We start from the raw sequence: 24499 nt of genomic DNA, 5'->3' as shown, positions 1-24499 counted from the left end.
GAACTGCAGCCTAGAGAGGAACATCCTGGGAGAAAGCCATTTTGAAACCAGAACTTTGGAGCAGACACCAGCCACATGCCTTCCCAGCTGACATAGGTTTTCCAGACACCATTGGCCATCCTCCAGTGAAGGTACCCAATTGCTGATGTGTTACCTTGGACACTTTATGGCCTTAAGACTGTAAATGTGTAACAAAATAAACCCCCTTTTATAAAAGCCAATCCATCTCTGGTGTTTTGCATTCCAGCAGCATTAGCAAACTGGAACAGATAGTTTCAGGTATTTACTTCTAGCTATTCCAATACATTAAAACCTAAAAAGGGTTATCTATATAGAGTGTACAAGTCCACCAGAGTGACCTCTCATCTCCATTTGGAATCTCTCAGCCACTGAAACTTTATTTTGTTTCATTTTGCATCCCTCTTTTGGTCAAGATGTTCCCAATCCCATGATGTTGGGTCCAGATTCATCCCCAGGAGTCATATCCCACATTGCCAGGGAGGTTTTATACCCCTAGGTGTCAGATCCCACGTAGCAGGGAGGGCAGTGATTTCACCCACCAAGTTGGCTTAGCTAGAGAGAGAGGGCCCCATCTGAGCAACAAAGAGGTATTCAGGGGGAGACTCTTAGGCACAATTATAAGCAGGTTTAGCCTCTCCTTTGCATTAACAACCTCCATAAGGCAAGTCCCATGATAGAGGGTTTGACACATCAAACCTCCAGTCTTCGGTGTTTGTGAGAACATCAGTAACCATCCAGGTGAGGAAGCCCAACACCTTTGCATTTTCTCCCGGCTTGGGGAATCTGCATTTTTTTCATAATATTTTTTAAATTAATTTTATCAAAATTTTTTTAAAAAACAGACAATAAAACAAAAACATTTCAAACAAAACCAAAACAAAGGAATAAGAAAAAACAACCTAAAATAACCACATTTCTTCCAACATGTTCCTACTCTACCCCAAGAAAATAAACAGACTATAACCCAGCAAAGGAATAAGAAAGGCAAATAACATAAAATAACTACATTTCTGCAAACTTGTTCCTACCATACCCCCCAGAAATTAAGAAACCATAGTCATTCCTGAGCACTCCCAGAACATTAAGTTTACCCACAATAACTTGTTTGTTCTTGTTAGATTAGTGTTCCCCCTTCACTATTTGCTATCTATCGCTAGGTCCCCTACATTCTACAATATAAACCATTTATTTTACATTTTTCAGAGTTCACATTAGTGGTAACATACAGTATTTCTCTTTTTGTGCCCGGCTTATTTCACTCAGCATTATGTCTTCCAGGTTCATCCATGTTGTCATGTTTCATGACATCTTTCCTTCTTACTGCCGTGTAGTATTCCATCGCGTGAATATATCACATTTTGTTTATCCACTCATCTGTTGAAGGACATTTTGGCTGTTTCCATCTCTTGGCAATTGTTTATATTGCTGCTTTTGAACATTGGCATGCAGATACCTGTTTATGTCACTGCTTTCAGATCCTCCGGGTATATACCGAGAAGTGCAATTGCTGGATTGAAGGTAACTCTATATCCAGTTTTCTAAGGAACCACCAGACTGTCTTCCAGAGTGGCTGTACCATTATACAGTCCCACCAACAATGAATATGAGTTCCAATTTCTCCACATCCTCTTCAGCATTTGTAGTTTCCTGTTTGTTTAATGGCAGCCAATCTAACTGGTGTAAGATGATACCTCATTGTGGTCTTAATTTGCATCTCCCTAGTAGCTACTGAAGTTGAACATTTTTTCATGTGTTTTTTGGCCATTTTTATTTCCTCTGCAAAGAACTGTCTTTTCATGTCTTTTGCCCATTTTATAATTGGGCTGTCTCTACTACTGTCATTGAGTTGTAGGATTTCTTTATATATGTAAGATATCAGTCTTTTGTTAAATACATGGTTTCCAAATATTTTTTCCCGTTGAGTTGGCTGCCCCTTCACCTTTTTGACAAATGCCTTTGAGATACAGAAGTTTTAAGTTTGAGGAGTTTCCATTTATCTATTTTGTTGTTGTTGTTGCTTGTGCTTTGGATGTAAGGTCTAGGAAGTGACCTCCTGATACAAGGTCTTGAAGATGTTTCCCTACATTATCTTCTAGGAGTTTTATGGTACTGTCTCTTATGTTGATGTCTTTAGTCCATTTTGAGTTAATTTTTATGTAAGGTGTGAGGTAGGGGTTCCCTTTCATTCTTTTGGATATGGAAATCCAGCTCTCCCAGCCTCATTTGTTGAAAAGACTGTTATGTCTCAGTTCAGTGGTTTCAGGAGCCTTATCAAAGATCAGTCAACAATAGATCTGGGGGTCTATCTCTGAATTCTCAATTTGATTCCATTGATCAATATATCTATCTTTGTTTGGACAAATATTTTAATCATCTGTTGAACAAGGTTGAAGAAGTGCCATCTCTCAAATTGTTATGGATTATCATCATTCTAGCATAGTATAAGCAATGAAAAACTTGAAAGCAAAGTGCTAGAAAAGGGAACCTCAAAGAGTTATTTTTGTTCCTTGTTAAAATTTTATTTGGAAAATTTTCATTCTTCACTGACATTTTTATTTATTTCTATTGTGACTAATTCACTTTTGAAATAAATTTAAAGCTTGATTATGTTTTTCACATTAGTTTGAACTTTATGAATATTTAGGAGATTAACATATAAGAAAGATATGTATTTTACACTCCTGTCAGTTCTAGTTTCAAAATATATCCTTAAATCAAACTACTTCTCACAACCTCCATTCTACCAGATTAGTTCATGCTATCATCATCTTTTACTTGAAGCTGCTACCAATACCTAATTCCTTCTATTGGTTTATGTTTATCACCAGTAATTATTTAACACTAAATATCAGATCAAACTTAATACATCCAAACATTTTGAAGTATATTCTACCCTCTCTAAATAGCATTATAAAGACCAAAACATGGTTCCCCAAAGCATCATGTTGAATTTGTCAACGCTCAGTCTCTTAAGTGTTTCACCAAGAGACTGACAACAGAATATTCAAGTGTAAATTATATTCAATCACAACTTGTAGAATGTATATGAAAACACCTGAAGGAAGTATAGTCTATATAGCATGAAACCTGTGAGATAATTTCTTGGTCCATCATGCTGCTGAAGCAATATTTCCTGGTAAATGATGTGACTTGGGAAAATGGTTACTTATAGAGGCAAAATTTAAATGCCAGCAGGCTGGTTTGTTTGGAAGTAAATATCCTTTACTATTTTTTTTTTTTACATTGTTTAAATAAAATTTTAACCAACATTTGAACACAATTTTTATAATTATCCAAATTAGGTCTTACTGTCTATGAGAGCATTATTTTATCAGGCACTGCATATTTCACGAATGTTACCCTCAAGTTTATTGAAGAAATTCTGTGCAATATTTGCTTTTTCTGAGTACAGTGCACTTTATTGATAGTACGTGATGAGGTAGAACTCTCTAAGCCCCTTCCCTTCTTAAGGGTATCTGGGACAGAACTGTGTCAAGGAAGGGAGAGTCTCAGTGCTGGGGGATTGTGTGCAACATATTTTTAATACTTAAAATTTTAAGTAGCATTGTTTCTCTTGTTTTATCAAAAGTGATTCTCATGTATTTTTAGTATATGAATTTACAAACTTTGTTGCATTCCTAAATTCAGCCCAAAAGTATCCTGACTTGATAGCTTTATCAGGTGGTAGCAAGACTCTTCCTTGCCAATTATTTCTGGGATTTCACCAAAGAATGCTTTGTTTATATCCATAAGCCAGTCTTTCAGCTGAAAATATATATATTTAAAAAAAAAACAAAAACACTACCTATTCTTTCTCTCCATCTGTATAATATCCCATTCTGCTGCATAAAACACTGAATCACAAAGCACTCACACATTATTTCAAATAAAGGACTATCTCTATCATGATCATCAGATCATGAAATAGATTAGTGACTTATCAAAAAAATTAGCTGATTCTCTATAATATGTTCTAAATGGGAACACTATGTAGAATTTCTAGTAATTTTTTAAGATAATTTACAAGGGTGAATATAGTCTTGAACCTTAAACTGAGAGGGAACAAAAATGAAAAAAAAAAACACACTTTTTTCTTTCAGTTTACTCTGCCTAAGTTTTCAGTCCTATTTCTTAAGTTGACTTGTCTCAGAAACAATAAATGTCTTAATTTTCTCTTTGAATGTTATTTTAGAATGAGATTATATGAACCATCTGCGGTGTGGAAAGTTAATCCAAACCTGATTTTTGTGAACACACAGTGGGAATTGGTTTTCAGTTATTTTGACAAAACATTCTACATTAAACAATGTAAAAAAAAAAAAAAAATGTACAAGAGCAATGTAAAAATGTACAAGATGCAAAGTCCATTTTTCATAGTTATACCATATGTTTAGAACTTTTTTCTAAGTCCATATCAACAACAACAAAGTAAAACAAAAGGAGTAATGCTGATGCTGACTTTTGTTTCATTGGCTTTGACTACATGTACTCAACTACTATATGTGGCATGAATTGCTTGAATTCCACCATAACAGTAAAGGCACTTGCATTAAAATGAAGGTTTTATAAATCAGAAGCAAATTATGTTTCTATGCTTGTTAAATAATTAATGTTTTATTATATTGAGATAACCTCTTTTCTACAATAGATACTTGTTGGGCCTTAATTAAAATGTCATGTACAATATCAGACTGTAAAACCTAGGAAATAAATGTAGAACTTGTTTTAAATAAGAATATAAATGATCAAACTAATATAAAACAGATTCCATTGGGGAATAAAACCTTAACTATTTGGTAGCATTTATTCTGAACAGTAAAAAGCTAAGGAGTAGTATTAAATATATTTCTAAGTATGACTGCCTGAAGGCTGTTCATCCCCCATTATGCATAACAAATAAAATTGAGAGCCATATAAATTTCAAAAAATGGCAAAATGTTAAAATTGTTAGTGTATTTACAAAATTGTTTTATAAATTATAAAACAATAGAGTAAATGCTCATAAAATTATGATATTTAAAAAATATAAAGTATATAGCCTGATCCCTCTTTTGTAAACAATTATATTTAAGTATGGTTATAAAAGAGAATAAAAAGAAATATAAAACCATATTAATCATGATCTATATAATTTTTCAAAATTCCATCTTATTTGTCTCTATAATGAGTTTCATATTTTGAAATATAAAAAGGAAATAAAAACAACCTTTTATTGATGGTTTGTCAAAGATGAAATTCAGATGTTTACATTTCCACAATGGACATACAAGTGAAAGCGGATGGGATTGGTGATACAGGTTATAAGAAATCATTCCTTGGCTTAAAGACTTGTTAGACTATAAAGAATAATGGAGTCTTTTACCTTTGAAATAATCACAAGCAAGATAGATATCTTTCTTCCTGGAATTAAGCATAACTCCCCACCCCGTGGTAGAGCATAAACCTTATCACATTCAGTTTTTCAAGTTTTCATTTTTACTAAGAACTCAAGAGCCTTCAAAGTCTTTTTCGGTTTTCAACATGAATCCTAGAATCATACATCTTAAATACTTGTTATATTTGCTGAGGGAGAAAAACCTATAAAAGTAGTTCACTGCAGTAGGAAGACTCGCCTTGTCACATATCTTTTTGTATCTTATTTGCTTGTTTGTTTTCTCTGTCACTAGTACTGGAATTCTAACCTTAGGAAAAGCACTGGACAGGGAAAGCACGGATCGCTACATTTTGATTGTCACGGCTTCAGATGGCAGGCCAGATGGGGTGAGTATGCTCCCTGAGCAAGGGTTTATAAAAATAGTATTAAAGAAACTAAGAAAGTCTTGTATTCTTGCACTCTAAAATAATTTATTATAGTCATGTATTCATAAATTAATCTCTTTTCACCTGGAGCAACTTCTTATATTTACTTGGAGAACTGCTCTTCTTTCTCCTAGTGGTTCATTTAATAAATGGACTTTTACTCCAAATCTGCTACAGTGTTATAGCATTCGACCTTAGAGAATAGATACTTATGCTTCTCATTTTTACACAATTTATGGAGAAAATGAAATTTACCTTATTGTAACAAGTGTTCCACTGTGTCTATCATTAGCACATCACTCTGGAATGTGTTTTGGTAGTTTTACTGTGTTGGAACCTGTTTCCTTTTACCTGTCACTTTTTAGGGGGAATGTGTGACTGTATACCTTGAAGCACTTAGGAAATCTACTTGATTGATTTAATAGATGTGTGTAAGCAGAATCCTGAGAATCCTGACTAATCCATGATGATCTAAGAGGCTTAAATAGGCCCGTAATTGTAGATAAGTTCTCTTTCCTTCTGACCTAAAAAAATCAGCTTTAAAAATAAATCAGTTTTTTTGGTCATTGTGAAGTGTTTTAAAATCATTTGTCTGTTTTCTTCAAACTGCACTACATACAACCACCTCCACTCTGATTTTTAAGCATTGTATCTTTTCAATTGTTGGTAATATCATTAGACCATATTTTCACCATTTCTCTCTAACAAGTCAGTTTTATTCTTTGATCAAGTGCTTTTGGGCCAACTGAGCAGTAATTCCATGCCCTATATAGGAGTGTAACTAAGCCTCATCCAATTCAAAGAGCAACATATCTCCAGTTTACTTTAAATGATTCATTTGATCTAAAAGGTATATTGGCTGGAAGCCAAATAATAATGCTCTCCTCATACTTAATTTCACCCTGATAAAAACATATCAAATTGATACCTGGACAGTTTTATCATCTTAATTCAAAATGTGAAAAATAGGTAGGGATGATTTTGTAATCACAACCTGCCCATAATAAGCTCTTTGACATTTTTCAGGCGTTAAATAGTTACCTGTGGATTTTTTTTTTTTTTTTTTTTTTTTTTTTTGCAGAACACTTTTAGGAAGCAGTGGGGCCAATAGAAGGCATTTAGGTAATAAAAGAGTGAAGAAAAATAAAACCTAAGATTCTTTTTTATATATGTAATGCCCTTGCTTAATACAGTGTGCCTGTGTTAGATATATAGAGGGAGTTCATTGGGCATCTCAAGAAGGAAATAATTGAAGAACTTGACTTAAGATGAAGATTTAATGGGTAACCTAGCTAGACCATAACTGAAGAGAAGAATTCCAAGGAGAAGGAGGAATTATTTAGCATAAAATAAGGGGTATGCATAGAGTAAAATGAAAGTAAGAAGGAGCATTCAGGTCAAGGGAGAAAGGGAAGGCATAATACATAGCTTTAAGATGTGTCATGTTATAAATAAGAAAAGCGATGGCAGTAACATTAGCTCAGGCATTTTAAAAATAAAATTTCTTAGACAAGGGAACATATGGAAAGGAAATAGTATATTTAGATGTATGGCATAATCCACATCTACTAATTATGATTTTGCCCATGTTAAAAACTGAAAATAAATTCTAGGATAAAATTAGTGGTTTAGTTTTTTTCTAGAGTGTATTTCAGTTATGTGTTTGTGAGTTTCAATTGTTTTTGGCCAGGTCCCTTATTATTTGTAGGTCCAGTTTTCCTCATTCTTAAGATTGAAAAGGTCTCATTTAGCTTTAAAATTCTTATTCTTTTAAGCAAATTTTGTTTTATTTTGAAAAGTTTGTATTGCGAATATCAATAGAGAAAGAAATACTTAGATTTCATCATTTATGTTCCTTTAAGGATAGTCTTGTGTATAGGCATATATAGTGGATTCCTGAAGAAGACATGGATTGCGTAAAAATAATATTCTCATGTTTTGATAGCTCTTTTCTTATCCAAATATTAAAACTGATGTCCTTTGTAGAATTATAGTAAAATTAATCATTTAACCTTAATAATTATTGCTTTCAATAAAGATATTTAAATGAGCACTGACCCCATGTGGATGAATTCTTAATCAAAATGATTGATAGCATATCTGAAACAAATTGCCAAAATATGATTTGAAACTTTCATCATGAGAAACCGCCTTTCCCTCCACCCCCGAAATGGTGGGGAGAGCTCACATTTTATTTGTCATTGGTAGTTTATTTGTAGGGAATATTGAGGAAATTTGATTTGACTTCCATTTTTTGTTTCCCTTCTTCTAAATCCACCTTGTCAATAATAGTTAATCTATATAAGTTAAATATCTTATGTAATTACTGGTATAAGTATTTAGATTTCTTCAGCAATCATGAGTACAGATAGAAGTATATTTTATAGAGTTTAAAATTGTTTACATTTGTATAGCTTGAAATTACTCGGAAATTTTTGAGGTGGTCAAATTTCTTAAGAAAGCTACCATTTTTTAATTCAATAGGCTAACCTTTTTCTTCACCTTTTAACTGAAATATACTTTTAAATTTTTATGTGTCATAGGCTAGTTTTTAAATCAGTTTATAAGGGTTATTAAGAGCTTCTTGAAAGCATTTCAAATAAAGTTAAAGAAAAACAAAACATTTCTATCACTTCCACAATAGCTTCAGGCACCAGTTGCAAATACTGCAGTAACAATCCAATTGAATTCTAACTCTACTAGCAGTTAGGCCAGACTCTAAAAGGTAAAGGTAATCCTCTCAAGACTGCCCTTCAGGCACCAGGTGTGAGCTGGGGGCGCCCCAAAACCCTACACTTCTAACCAACTGACTACAAATGCAGGGGTTCCCACCCCATCCTCTTGGGTTTAATAATTTGCTAGAATGACTCAAAGAATTCACTAAAAATGCCAACCGTAAGATTTGATTATTGTGAAAAGATACAGGCAAGAAGAAGCAAAAGATCAGGAATATAGGGCGAGGTCTGGGAAGATCTCAAATGCAAGCTTTCTGGTCCTCTCCACATGGACTCAGAACTCCTCACCCTCCCAGCACAGCAATATCATTATCAAGCTCATTGTAACTTCCAGTGTCCCCAGTCACTCTCCCCTCCCAGAGGTCCAGGCAGGAGGCCGGTATGATTTGGCTCAAAGCCCCAGTCCCCTAATCACATGATTGATCTTTCTGGCATGGGAAGCCCCCACCCTAAGACTGCAGGTATGGCTGAACCCTACCTGTAATCTTGTTAGCATACACCTGGTCCTACCATGAATAACAAAAATAGGATTATCGTGGGAAATAACAAAAATGTAGTGGCTTACCTCCCCAGGAACTGAGAACAAAGACCAGCCAACTTTTTATAACTTTACACAGTTACATTTTACCTAATTTACTATACAGTAGTAGCATGTAGGAGAGCTTCCGTAATATATGCATACATATATATATATATATATATATATTTTTTTTTTTTTTGGAGGATCTTTTTAAAAGCCACTATGCAATGTTCTCTACTTCAGCCCAACCAATCTGAGCTAAAAAGGCATTTTGTTGAAAATCTGGGCAAACTTTATTTCATATTTATGTTTATAATTTGATTAACAATTGATGACAGCATAAGCATTTATAAATGTGGTTATAAGTTACAGGAAGCCCAACCATGAGTCACTTAGACAAGTCAGGGTTTATTCTCAAATAAAAAGAAATGTAGAGGTGGGCTATAAAGGGATGGTGGAGTGGCTCAACCATGCCATTAGGGATGCCTGCTCTCTATTTTCTGCACTGCTATTTTAGTGTGTTTACTTTCATCCTCATCCTTGTTACCTGATGATCTCAAGATGGCTTCTGCAACTCCAAGCATCAGCTCTCCATTCTAGGAAAGAAGAGGGTGAGCAAAGGGTACAAAATGCCAAAAGAATCGTTCCCCACCCCCACCTCCTTTTTTCTAACAGGAAACCAAAAGCTTTTTCAGAAACCCCACTTAGTCTTACATCTTATTGTCCATAACTATTCATACCCAACTGAAAGTTAACTAGGAAATGGGGCTTGTGGACAAAAAAAAAGATATAAATATGCAAATAGTGAACAGGAATTTTTTTTTCCACTTTGTTTCTTAAAAATAAATTTGCCAGTTGTCATTTCCCAATCACTCCTATACTAAATTAATGTTGTTCCATAGCTTGAATTTCTGACCAGATTCCATGTGTTTATAGATATATTTTCCTTAATAGACACAATGGGTAACTTGATTTCATCAAGGTTTTTCTCTTTTTGTAAAACGTGCTTGAATTACAGGCTTGAATTAATTACGGTTTTCAGAGTGAACATGTTTTACAAATTCAAATGGTCAGAAAGTTCCACATCTTTGTTTTGGCCTTGAACTGATATTATTCCTCAACATTGTTTTAAACATTATAGTATAAAAAAACAATTAGAATCTAGAAGTTGAGCATTTAACAATTTAATCAAAACCTTGGAAACAGTTGTGCAAAAGGAAATGTGTGAAATTCATATAACTTTGAATTTCAATATAATTTGTTTTAATAAGATTTTAGAACAGAATACAGATGGTTGTAGAGCAGCAAAACTGTAGATTTAGATACTAAAAGTATATATGCATAATTCTTGATTTTTTTTAAATGTATGATTGATTTATTGTAGTGTACACTTTTTTAATTCTTAAATTGTATGTTTTAAATTAATGTAGCTAATATTGATTTTTTCCCATACAGTTCTATGAATGATAGCAATATATTTAAATATATATTCAATTTACCTGATACAATATAAATGCCTACTTGCATATTAGAGGGTGGGATTTATGTTGCAAAGTTTCATCTCTGCTTAAATTAAATATATGACAAATTATGATTAAAATAAATCATGCCTACAAAAGTAATCAATTATGATATTTAACCCTAAAATGCAAGTATTTCCAGCTAGTAGAATTTTAAGTTGATACAACTTTTGCATATATAATCAAGAGGACCAATTCCCTTAAACTCATCTATTCTCCTTTTAAAATGTGTTCTGAGAAAATAATCATGGGTATTGTTATAGATGTACGAAGCTGGTGTTTAGAGGGTTCCTTCTATTAAGAAGAAATACAAAATAGTTAATTGGAAAGAACAGGGAAAAGTATAAATAAAGTTTCATATACTCGTATGATGGAATATTATGCAGCCACAATTAAAATGTGATTTCAAAAATATTTCATTAATATAATACATGTTCATGGATTAATAAAAATGCAACAAGCAGAAAAAATACTATTTACATCTTTTATACTAAATATTTATAAAATTACATAAACACCAATCATATATATTGGTATTTATATATGTGTTTTTATTTTATAATACATTTATTCAATTAATAATGGGATTAATATTTAAAGTTTTGCATTTGAGTATGAAATATGTCAAGAATCACTTCATTTAAAAATTCTGCTTTATCAAGAAGAAAGCAATGCCGTGCACCTATTGGCACATTATGTTTGTGCTTTGTAGATTTTTAAAATATAATGAACCTGTAACTAAAGCCTAGTAAGTTTACCCTTGAATAATTTCTGTTAACTGATAAAATATTATAGTCAACATTAATTTTTCATAATAAACAGTAGCTGTGAAATAATTTATTGATATAGTTGAACAAATATATATACTTTTGTAAGCATGTCGAAAAAGCCTATGAAAGACAGAGATAAAAAATATTTCTTTAATTAGCTGTGTTATTAAGCTGTTACAGCTGTTGGCTATCTTATTACAGAAGTTTTTTGGTACCATGCAGAGAACTACATCAGACTATCAGTAGTTCTTAATCATATTTTTTCAGATTGACATTTTTGATTTTCAGATTAAGATTTTTTTCAGTCCTTACTTTTGTCAATTTTCCAAACAATATTCAGTTATTTATATAGTTGATAGAATTAAATATTGTAAATGCAAAAAACACCAGTTTATGATTATGAATAGAAATTTTGTAAAATATCATTTGCATAGTAAAACTGTTTACTGAGTGCGTGATCACTAATAAAAAGACAGAATGGTTCTTGGTTATCTTTCATTTAAAATCTCTTTCTCCCTTGTTGTGTGCAATGTAAAAGAAATTACCAAATTACAAAATACAGAAATTTGCCTTTAGATTTGAAATTGGGCTTCTGCTGGCAGCTGTAAATTTTCAAAATAGAAAAACACTTAGGGATAATAATTTATTAGAGATAATGATCCTAATTTTCTTCCTAAAGAAATTACACAAGAAAAGGAAGTCTTTCTGAATAGATGTAATTTTCTTTACTCATGTCAAAACTTCTCAGTTTGGTTGATGTGATTTTGAGAATATAATCAATAACTTGTATTCCCTAAACTATTGATTTTTGAATTGTGTTCTAAAAAATATAATGCACTTATGAATAGTGAAGTCTCTCAGAAAGTAAGGCTTTAATAAATGGGTAGATAAGTAGATCATTAGATTGATAATTGATCAATTGATTGATAGAAATAGTAATATTATTTTAGAATATGCAGTATCAGTATAAAGCATTAATTGCTTACATGATAGAGTAAGAAAAAGCTGATTAAATCTACCCACTCTATCACCATTTCCCCACTGTGGGAATTTTTGCTAATGTAGTGAATTATATTGCCTTGGTGTAAAAATATATTCCCTTGCTTTATATCTCTAGAACCACAGTGAAGTAACTTCAACTCTGTTTTATTTAAATTCACACGAGAAGTTGATGATGATAATGGTATTTTTTTTCAGTGTGACATAATTTTAGAAAACATATTTCTAATGTATTAGTTTTCCATAATGAATATATAATGAGATAAGATTTGTTACCTTCTAAATTGCTTAATTGCCCACAAATCTTATTCCAACAGATGATTCTCATAACTTTCCAGCATATATATTCCTCAAAGAGTGGTCTGTGAACTACTTGTGTCAGAATCACTTAAGTAATCAATTAAAATGAAGATTTTTGTACTACCCATTAGACCTATTGAATCAGCATGTCTCAGAATGGAGCCCAATGATCAACATTATTAACAAGCTATAAGGGAGTTTCTTATCCGTACAAAAATTTGAGAACCACCATAGGAAGCATTTTGAAAGTTAATAGAATAACTTCCTCCATTAAGAAGATCAGATTATATTCTTTTTCATGTGTTATGCACACAAACTGTAAGTTAGGCAAAAGAAAATCTCAGGTCAATCCATATGTGACTGAAAACCTCAAGTCTGATGTAAGTGGGTATGCTTTGTGCCATTTGGAGCTGAGTTGATTCTAATATCTTATGCTTCTAGACAGTCAGTCATCTTCCAAATGCTGTGACCAATGAGATTTGAATTATTCAGGTATTCGTCTGAAATAGCCTAGATTGCTGGTTTATAGTTACAAGAAATTTAAAAAGTAACATGAGAACTCAAGTTTTAGAAACTTTTAATTTGATTTAAGGACCCTGGTTGGAAACACAGGTTGAATTAAATTCATTACAAACATAAGATTTAAGGAAACCATGCAGTCTTTTATCCACTGTGCCTTTATAGCTGGCTGTTTTGAAAGATAGTAATCTAGCTTTTCATCTATGTCCCAAATATTTAGAGAAATCATTTCTTGAAATGAAATAAATAGATTTTTAAAATTAATTGGTATGAAAATACATTAGTTGGCATAAGTTGTTGTTTTCCCTACCATTTTAATTTAATTCCTGATAATCTGTGTTGATTTTGTAGTGCTTCAACATAAACGACTGAAAGTCTGTCTTTGGTAAGAAACAGACATTCTGTAGAGCATAGATCCATATTGAAGCACATTGGTGCCATCCTTCTGAACCAATCTGAAAAATTTATGTGATCATATTATATGGCTAACAATTCTAAACTATTTCAACAGAAATTAATCTATGAATGTTTATGACTATAGATTTCCACTAGAGACATGGCTACTGTTTATGTCATGTAAAATTCACTAAAACATTGAGAAACATGTCTACATGATCCATAAATATCAGCCCCTATTGATACAAAAACAGCATACTTGTTTTGTATCTTCTTAGTTTACTTAGTGATCCAGCTTGTTTCATGTTCCAGGTTACAGGAATAGTATTTGACTGAGGAACCAGAATGGTCTGACCATATCCCACTCCACAGTGTCAAGAATGGAAATTTTAAAGGCTAATGAGAAAAACAGTATAGTAGGTTGACAGCAATATTGATAGAAAAGGGGTCAGACAATTTGAAGTAAAGCCAAAAAACTTTAGTGTGGCTATTCTTGGGTTTTTTGCTCTAGGCAGTCCATTTTGATGTCTTGTTCACCCTCAGACAAACTGGTAATTACTGCAACTATAAAAACGCATCTTTATGGGTTTCAACTCTAATAAAACTTTTAAAGAAATAACATTTGTTAAACTTTTTATGTAGTAATAAAAGCAGTGTAGCCTTTTCGAGGGAAATTTAGAAAATATATAAAACATACAAGTAGAAAATAAAACTATCTATATTCCATCTAACCAGATAACATTTGAACTGGTTATACAAATTCATGTACACATATACATGGGTATGTTTGTGTGCATACATGTTTTAAATTAAATGTTTTCATGGAAACTTAACATACACACAGAAGAGTGTAAAAACTATAGTTACACAGTTCAGAGGATTTTCATTTAGTGTGCCTACCTATATACCCACTACCTAGAGCAAGAAACAGAAACTAGTTAGTTCTCCATTAACCCAGCCTTATGATCGCCTCAATCTTTACTCTACGTCTTCTGGCAAAGTGACCTGACTTTCTCCTCATGAATAGATTGTGCCTGTTTTTGAACTTTATATAAATGGACCACGTAGTATGTACTTTTATGTCTGATTTCCTTCAGTCAACCTTATATTTATGAAAGTCATCCTTGTGATTTTACCTGCACCACTAGTCTGTTCATTCTTATAATATATATTATTCCATTGTATGCAATAAAAATCACAATCTATCCATTTCTACTATTGATGGACATTTGGGTTGTGTTCTGATTTGCTAAAGTTGCTATTATGCAAAATACCAGAAAAGGATTGGCTTTTATAAAGGTTAGAAATTTACAGTTCTAAGTCCATAAAAGTGTCCAAACTAAGGCTTCAACAAGATACTTTCACTGAAGAAAGGACGAGGGCATCCAGAACACCTCTGGCAGCTGGGAAGGCACGTGGCTGGCATCTCCTGGTCCTTTGCTCCCTGGTTCTGGTTTCAAAATGGCTCGCTCCAAAATGTCTCTGGGTTTCTGTCTCTTTTTGCTTCTCTCTCTCTCAGCTTCTGTGCATACTTGCTTGTTCTCCCAGGGGGATTCTCTCTAAGCATCTGGGGGTCCTCTCTTAGCTTCTCCAGGGCAAACTCTGGGCTTCATCTCTTACTTTAGTGTCTCCAAACGTCTTTCTGTTTGCATCTTCAAGAGTCTGGGTTTGTGTCAGCTTTTAGCTTCTCCTGGGGGAAAACTCTGAATTACATATCTCAGCTTCTCGCCAAAATGTGTCTCTCAGCTGCTCTTGGGGTATTTTGTCTTCTTTGCTCCCTGTGTGAGCTCTCTTTAAAGGACTCCAGTGATCTAATTAAGACTAACCCAGAATGGACAGGGTAACATCTCCATGGAAATAATTCAGTCAAAAGGTTCCACCCTAATTAAAAGACTAATAAGTCAGCCCCCAAAAGATTGCATTTAAAGAACATGGCTTTTGTGGGGGACATAATGGATTCAAACAAACACAGGTTGTTTTCAGGATTTGGCTATGTAACACTGCTCTGACCATCTTTGCACACTTCTTTAAGTAAAATTTTATTATTATGTATGGATCATAGGAGTAGCCGTATAACTTTACGTAAGATAAACACAATGATGTAATCAGTACACAGGTAAAGAAATAAGCCATTACCTATACTCTAGAAGTCTCTGGTATGCCTGGTAGTTTTTTAATGACTTTTGTGTATGAAAAATTATAGAGGCTTGGGATAAAGTTATATTACTCAAAAGAGGATTTACTCTTAATTCTGTTAAAAATAGGGACAGATCATCCTAATCCAATCAGAGTTTTCTGGTTGGATTTTAGTCTGTGTTTATGGATAATAGGATTTTAGTGGTTCTAATTGAAAGCCTGATAGTCCCTCTCCTCCTTGGTACTTAGGAAATCCTATGTTTGATGACTGCTTTAAACTCTTGGATTTACTTGCTCTTGGCCACTTCTTTGTGTTCAGCTTTTCAGCTTCTCATCCCACCACACTTATCAATTAGTAGAAGCTGTGTTTGTATTTTTAAAACAACATTTGGATATTTCTCTCTCAACAGTTTCATCTTGCTCTTTCCTCCCATTTTTTAAATTTACATGTTGTTATTGTTTCCTAGTTGCTAAAACAAATACCATATAATGAGTTGACTTGGCAAAAGGAATTTATTGACTCATAGTTTCAGAGACTAGAATGGTTGCTTACTCCTGGGGTTGGTATCTTCTGGTTGGCCGGCAATATTTGAGGTTCCTTGGATTTTCCAATACATGGAAATGTGTGTGATGGCATCTGCTCCTTTCTCTTCTGGGTTCCATTGCCTTCCAGCTTTTGGCTGCTTCCCATGACTTCTTCTGTGTCCACTTTCCTTTGCTTATAAGAACTTCAGCCATGTTGGATTAAGGCCCACCGTCATTCAAAGTTCGACATAACCTAATGAATGGAATCTTCACAAGTCCTATTTGCAAATGGCTCATACCCACAGAACAAGAGATTGGGACCTGAACATGCCTTTTGTGGGGATATCATTCAATCTTCAACACATGTTATTAAATATTTTAAGGAAGCATAATGGATTTTTATTTTCCAGCTTAGGGTTTGTTCTTTCTCTGACTTTGCTCTCAGCCTTCTGTGATCTGCCTCACACTACTAATATCTCAGTGGAGGCCATGTACTCTACTCAGAGTTTGATTAGAAAGAGCAGTTTCCAGCTTAAGACATATGTGAAGAGGTTCCTGGATTGTGCACTTTATGGGCACATAAGGTGATCATTTAATAGCTAGTGTATAGTCCTTCAAACTCTTGATTTAGATATGAACCTAAGAAATTACTAACTGAGCATTTTATGATAGTATTAGTTTACCCTAAAATGTTCATTTAATGTACCATGTTATTTTAAAAGGTGCTAGTTTTATTTTTAAATGGTGAAAAATTTATAACTAGTAAATGCTACAAAAACAGTGTATTTCAGGGAAAGAGGGGTATGTGTGTATATAAACAAAAGCTTGCCACCCATAAAATGTGAACAAGATGAAAGTAAAATCACTTTCTGAAAGTAAGCTCCCAGGAAATACTTGACATTTTCAAGAAGATGTTTGCCCTTTTATATCGTCATTTGGTACTTCCATCTGTTTTTGAGGTGTTTTAATATCGCAAGCCTCTTGTTCTTGTTCTCCTTTTTCTTTTTTTTAAATCTAAGGAAGAGGAATAATGAGACACTTTTCAGATAGACAAATGCTAGGATGACCATGCAGCTGACTTCAAAATAAAAATGTTAGCTCCTCTCATGTTTAGTCCTTTTTTCTTTCAGACCTCAACTGCTACAGTAAATGTGGTAGTGACAGATGTCAACGACAATGCTCCAGTGTTTGATCCCTATCTGCCTAGAAATCTGTCTGTAGTGGAGGAAGAAGCCAATGCCTTTGTGGGTCAAGTAAAAGTAAGTGGAATATTTTTATATATATATTGTCAAAGTATTTTTTTAATGTACATAAGTTTCTTACATTTTCACTTTGATAAGAGATTCAGCTAATACAATTAATGAAATCTGATAAATGAGGGAGTTTCAGAACTGTTGGAAAACAATCAGTAAAATCACTTGCATGTAAGGCAAGATGGTAATAATTTGCATTCACTCTTGATCACTGTGCTGGATACCCTTCCAGATATTATTCTATAAAACATATCTTATATATTTCAATTTAACTTATTAAAATCGTTAATTTATATTGTATGATCTTTTTGCAATTTAAAAATTGAGCAATTTGGGATAATTCTTATTTAATATATATTTTCATTTTCTGGAATGTATTTTTAGAGAAGTACATAATTAGGTATATAGGATATGGAAATTCCTATCTCATAATAAATATATTCAGTTGTGAATGCATTTGATTGTGAAAATGTATCTTTATAATCACCTACATTCCTTATATTTCACACACACTTTCTTTGTCCAGCTGACTCAAGATTCATTTCTAGACATGCTTGGACATATCACTAGTTTCTGCATTTCTTTTGACAAATAATCCTTTCATAATTAAAGCAGAGACAATATTTCCCCAGTTGGGCCATGCAGGGACTTGAACATACTTAATGGTCTCGAAGCCACAAGGCAAAATTTTGTAAGTCATGTAAATTTGGGGGTCACTTATATGTGGTCTCCATGCAAGGAGGGAATCCTCCTCTAGCAAGGAGTCAGCCACCCAGGTGTCCCAGTCCAGGTTTCCTTCGTGTTAGGGTCCTGTTAAGGTCCTGACTTGCATAGGAGGTGTCATGCTGAAAACAATAAACTGACGCTGAAGTTTATTGAGCTAAAGTAGCATGCATGTTGGAGCAGTACCAAAAAGAAATTGTTGCTCAAAAGGGCTGGGTACAGGGAGGCACTTTTTAAAGGGAGGATGTGGGGAGATGCAGAGGGGTGAGGGAGATAAAAGTTGCAAGGGAAGCGTGAACTAAGTGAAGTGCAAGGGGGGTGTGAGTTGTTTGGAGTGGGATGTGAGTTATCTGGAGCAGGGTGTCTTTAGGTCATAGTCTGTTAAGTAGCAACCCACTCAAGAGGGAATAGTTTATGCAAGGTTTGTGGCTATCTGGTGAAGATTAGCAGACTTGCTGGCATCAGTTTGACTTATTTTATTACAGTCCCTCTTTTCTAGCAGGGGCAGAGGTTTCTATAAGCACCACAAGGGATCTTTGACATGTCGCCTGCCTCAGTTGCCTTCTGTTTCTTCTTTGTAGTTTCCTAGGTAAAATGGGAGTTCAAGTAAATCAAGATGATTAGTGAAGCTATTTACCATTCCAACTTCACAGAAGCTTGCTAGTGCTTTGAAGCAAACCTTTTGTACAATTCTGTCACTCTTACAATCAAACACAAGCCCTGGTTTTCAGTCCAATCTTCCCTCTGGCTGCAGTATTTGCAACAAGTAACCAAATGTATAATATAATTATCGTAAACCCTATCTCTCTCAGATCCTGGAGAGATCACATAAAGCATGATTCCCTTCTACCATTATTCCATCTCAGTTCATTACATTACAATTATCACTCTAAGATGCCATGTTAATCAAAACTGAAAAATGCATTTAATCATCCCCATAAAATATTTAGATAAAACAAACAGGAATTGAAATAATTCAGAGTTATCTTTTGCATTTGCATTAGTATGTCTAGCATTGGAGAGTTAGAGCCCATGTGGAACACACAATTAATAACATATAAGTAGACATCAACATAATGATTAGCTTTTTTTCATTTTTCTTAGCTTATTTCTTGCCAGTTTTCCTAGTGAGTCTTTGTCTTTGGTGGAATTATTGCATGAAGCTTCTTTCTTGTCTCCTAATTCTTAAATTTGATGAGAAACGGTCTCTCTAATTTGTTTTAGCATTAAAAATTGAAATATGCGCCTTAGTGCTGATAGTTTGATAAAGCAGTAATTCTCCTGATCTTTAGGCAATAAAATGTTTTCATAAAACTAAAATGATTTAAAAAGTATAAAGAAAGAGGAATCCAGGCTGCATCCAACTGATTCTTCACAGGTCCAGAGAAGTTTTAACGTTCACAGAATGAAATTTTGTTACATCATAATGGTCTCCTGTTGCTACATAATAATAATTATATAATACATTAATTTATCTAAATGACTCATGCTTCACTTGTAAAATTTAATTTTAATTGTCATTAAGAGCTATTAAGACACACTTAAAACCAAGATACATATGACTAATTATTGTACTGATTTTGTTACTGGCTTTGTATTATGTTCTAATGACAGTTGTGCCAGTTTGAATGTATTGTGTCCCCCAAACGTCATTATCTTTGATGTAGTCTTATGGGGCAGACATTTTGGTGCTGATTAGATTTGCTTGGAATGTGCCCCACCCAGCTGTGGGTGATGACTCTGAGGAGATATTCCCATGGAGGCATGGCCCCACCCATTCAGGGTGGGCCTTGATCAGTGGAACCATATAAATGAGCTGACTCAAAGAGAAGGAACTCAGTGCAGCTGTAAGTGACATTTTGAAGAGGAGCAAGCTTGCTAGAGAGGAACATCCTGGGAGAAAGTCATTTTGAAACCAGAACTTTGGAGCAGATGCCAGCCACATGCCTTCCCAGGTAACAGAGGTTTTCCGGATGCCATTGGCCATCCTCCAGTGAAGGTACCCGATTACTGATGTGTTACCTTGGACACTTTATGGCCTTAAGACTGTAACTGTGTAACCAAATAAACCCCCTTTTTATAAAAGCCTATCCATCTCTGGTGTTTTGCATTCTGCAGCACTAGCAAACTAGAACAGATTTTGGTACCAGAGAAGTGGGATGCTCTTGCTGCTGAGTCTGCAAATACCAAACATGTTGGAATGGCTTTTTAAATGGATAAGGGGAATATTCTGGAGGAGTTTGGTAAAAAAGGCCTAAACTGCTTTGAAGAGACTATTTGTGGAAATATGGACTCTAAAGTTACTTCTGACAAGACCTTGAACAGAAATGATGACTGTGTTGTTGTGAACTGGAAGAAAAGCGATACTTGTTTTAAAGTGGCAGAGAATTTGGCAAAATTGAGTCCTGGTGTCAGATGGAAGGAAGAAATTGAAAGTGACAACCTGGAATACTTAGCTGAAGAGATCTCCAGGCTACATGTGGAGGATGTACCCTGGCTTCTTCTTGCAGCTTATAGTAAAATGCGAGCAGAGAGAGATAAACTTAGAACTGAACTCTTGGGTTCAAAGAAACCAGAAGCTGATGGCTTGGAAAATTATGAGCTTCCAGGGGGTGGAATCCCAGAAGCTACAGCCCAATGTGAGGATGTAACCAAACATGGAACCCAGCCGCCATTTCAGTAGAAGCCAAGATTGGAGATGGAATTATCCAGAAAGGATTTGTGGAAAGTCCTATTGTCTGATGGCTTTGACCCCTGAATGCTTCATGTAAAGCCAACAGAATTTTTGCGAGATCTTTACAGACAGAGCCATTGCCAGTCTGGACTGGAGAAGACAGACAAGGAACATACTGAAGGAAAAATTTCTTCAAAGACAGAGCCATGGAGGTTGAGGTCTGGAGTCAAGAGGTCTTGGGCTGGGAGAGCAGAGTGGCCCACATGCATGGAAAGGGTGAGTTTGCCCTGGAGGTCGAGGGCGGGCCTTCTGCCTCGATGCTCAGGAAATGTCTTGCCACCCCAAGCTCCAAAAAGGGTGGAGCACATTCCCGGGGAATTGGGGAGAGCCTGGCTGCCACCACACTGTTCTGAAGGGGTTGAGCATGTGCCCTGGAGATGGAAGGGAATCCGGGAGCTACCCCGATGTTTGAGGAGGGTGGGGCCGAGAAGGTGGTCTCCCCAATGTGTGGATATGTTGAGCACTCACCCAAGTGTTTGGAGAGGAAAGGGCTGCCACAAAGGCCCTTAGGAAGGGTTAGACTCCTGCTTTCTCAAGCCACAAGGATGCAACATTGTTCTGTAAATGACTCTCAGACTTTGAAATCTAATGGAATTTGTCCTGCGGGTTTTAGGAACTGTTTTGGTCTCGTTAACCCTGTTTTCCTTACTGTTTCTCCTTATGGCAATGGGAATGTTTATCCTATCAATGTCCCTCCTTTGTATATTGGAAACATATAACTTGTTCTAAGTCCACAGATCTAAAGCTAAAGGAGAATTATGCCTTAGGACCCACCACGCCTGTAATTGATTTTGATAGGATCTTGTACTTAACTTTTGTTACTGAAATGATTTAAGTTTTTGTGATATTGTGATGGAACGAATGTATTTTGTATTTGGAAAGATAATGTCGTTTTGGGGTCCAGGGGGTGGAATGTGCCAGTTTGAATGTATTGTGTCCCCCAAACGCCATTATCTTTGATGTAGTCTTGTGGGGCAGACATTTTGGTGCTGATTAGATTTGCTTGGAATGTGCCCCACCCAGCTGTGGGTGATGACTCTGAGGAGATATTCCCATGGAGGCATGGCCCCACCCATTCAGGGTGGGCCTTGATCAGTGGAGCCATATAAATGAGCTGACTCAAAGAGAAGGAACTCAGTGCAGCTGTAAGTGACATTTTGAAGAGGAGCAAGCTTGCAAGAGAGGAACATCCTGGGAGAAAGTCATTTTGAAACCAGAACTTTGGAGCAGATGCCAGCCATGTGCCTTCCCAGCTAACAGAGGTTTTCCGGACGCTATTGGCCATCCTCCAGTGAAGGTACCCGATTACTGATGTGTTACCTTGGACACTTTATGGCCTTAAGACTGTAACTGTGTAGCCAAATAAACCCCCTTTTTTAAAAGCCAATCCATCTCTGGTGTTTTGCATTCTGCAGCACTAGCAAACTAGAACAACAGTTTAATAAAAATAATCCAATATTTGGATTCTAATGCTCTGATGGTTAAGTTCATGTGTCCAATTATCCAGGTGATGGTGTCTAGTTGTTTGGTCAAGCAAGCACTGTTCTGACTGTTTCTGTGAGGATATTTTGTGTAGTTAAATCATCAGTAAGTTGATTGCATCTATGGTTGATTACCTCTTCAGTCAACTGTTGAGAATGCCAACATCCATTCAGTTGAATGCTTTAAACATAGAAATGGCAATTTCAGCAGTGAGAAAGGAGAATTTCTGTCTCTACTTCAGCCAGCCATCTTCTCCTGGGGAATTCATGGAAAACCTTCATCAGAGTTCCCAGCTTGCAGCCTGCTCCACAGAATTTGGACTTGCCCATCTCACAGTTAAGTGAGCCAATTCCTATTTAAAAAAACAACAAAAATTTTAAAAACCCTGACTAATACAAATGCTGAAGGAACTTTTTATTTACTTTTTAAGGTATTGTAGCTCTCCATCCTCACTTTCTTTGGCCTGCTTTTCCAGGATCTCTTTATGCTGGACCATGACTTCCATTAAATAAGGAATGCTTCTGAAGTAGTATTATATATTATGCAGAGCAAAAAAAATTATCCAGCATAAACAAATAAACTACTAACCAGCAATTACTTAATGCAGAACTCACTAAACACAGGGGGTAATATGCCACATTTAAAATCTTATCTATATTCTCAAAGCACTTGGGATATAGTTGGGAAGAAAAGATGTATGCAAAATAAAACCTAGCAAACGATAAATTAATACTCTATGTCAAGTGTCACATGAAAGGTACAGATTATTTACTCAGAGGAATGAGTAAAACCACAGTGGTCTGAAGTGGCCAAGTGAGGGTTCATGGGAAAAGTAGCATCTGTCCAGTAGTCTGACATAATAGTGAGATTCTAGGTTGGGGGTGGGAGGAAAGATATTAAACAAAGAGATGTGATACAAGAAGAACTGAAGAAGGAAATTTGAGGACAAGTCAATAGTCTGAAAATAATGGAAGATTTTTTATAGAAGTTCTGAAAAGTTGATTGAAAACAATATTGAGTTCAGATGGTGAGGCCCACGAAGGACTAATGAAATCATAACTGATACAAAGACTTAATATTGTCTCAATGATACCTTGAGTTGCCAGTGTTTTATTTAGTATCATTCATACTGTTTCACAGGAAATATAATCCAGAGGATCTGTGTATCACTGTATATACATCCTACCAATGGACCACAAGCATTCCAGCAGTTCATAAATCTTAAGAATGGGTTTTAGATACGAAGTCTTACGCCAGCTACTGTTGAATTCTCAGATGATCCCCATGGATATGTTTATTCCCAGGAGAGGACCCTAGGATATCGTGCCATCAGGATTTTCCCTCTCTGATTAAATCTCAAAACCCAGAATTTAGAGCCGTCAGGACCAACCATTTGCTTTACTACTCTGTGGAATCTACAACAGCAGAGCATTGCATGACCTCTGTAAAGGGTCACAGCCTTTAGTTTCACTATAAGACAATCTCCTGGATCTGTGTCCAACTCTCCATCCTCACTTCCTTCAGCCTGCTTTTCCTGAATTTCTTTATGCTGTACCAGATTTCCGGTCTCACCACACAGAAGCCCCAGGCTTCTCACGTTACCTACCAACCCTCACCTCTTACTCTCCTTTGTATGGTGAAGAGTTCACCACTCACTGGTCACTCTTCATGCTCTCACTAGATCTTATGGTTCCATGATTCCCAACCCAGATTCTCAACAATATGTAGAGCATAATGAGCACTTTAAAACATGGGCTCTGGAGTCAGACTGACTCCATCTGACTTACTAGAATGACTAATGAGATTTTGGGTGAGTTATGTAGACTCTCTGGGCCTGGGCTTCTTTACTACAAAATGGGATAATAATAGAATTCAACACATGTAGTGATTGGAAGGATACATGTAATATGCATTTGACATTTGATTTTTATTAGCTATTATGACTACATTGTAGCATTTTGTATTTTATAAAGCAACATCACCAATAGTATTATGTTAACTAATATTTTAAAAAATGTTTTGAACTATATGCAAGTAACTTATCATTAATGAATTTTCTGAGTTGAG

The 24499-nt window shown here is 35.1% G+C and overlaps 1 protein-coding gene across 7 annotated transcripts in view; it reads left to right on the top strand.

The window, feature by feature from the left end:
* The window catches only part of PCDH15 (protocadherin related 15), a 1822477-nt gene that overhangs the window by 1514101 nt on the left and 283877 nt on the right, over positions 1–24499 (top strand). For all 7 annotated transcript variants that reach the window (XM_037804906.1, XM_037804907.1, XM_037804908.1 and 4 more), the window contains 2 exons: positions 5688–5781; positions 17371–17499. In XM_037804906.1, the coding sequence (XP_037660834.1) occupies positions 5688–5781; positions 17371–17499 (223 nt within the window). The remainder of the gene's footprint in view (positions 1–5687; positions 5782–17370; positions 17500–24499) is intronic.

The sequence above is a fragment of the Choloepus didactylus genome, chromosome 15 (genome assembly GCF_015220235.1).
Source record: "Choloepus didactylus isolate mChoDid1 chromosome 15, mChoDid1.pri, whole genome shotgun sequence".
NCBI lineage: Eukaryota > Metazoa > Chordata > Mammalia > Pilosa > Megalonychidae > Choloepus > Choloepus didactylus.
This window is presented reverse-complemented; position numbering and strand designations above follow the sequence as displayed.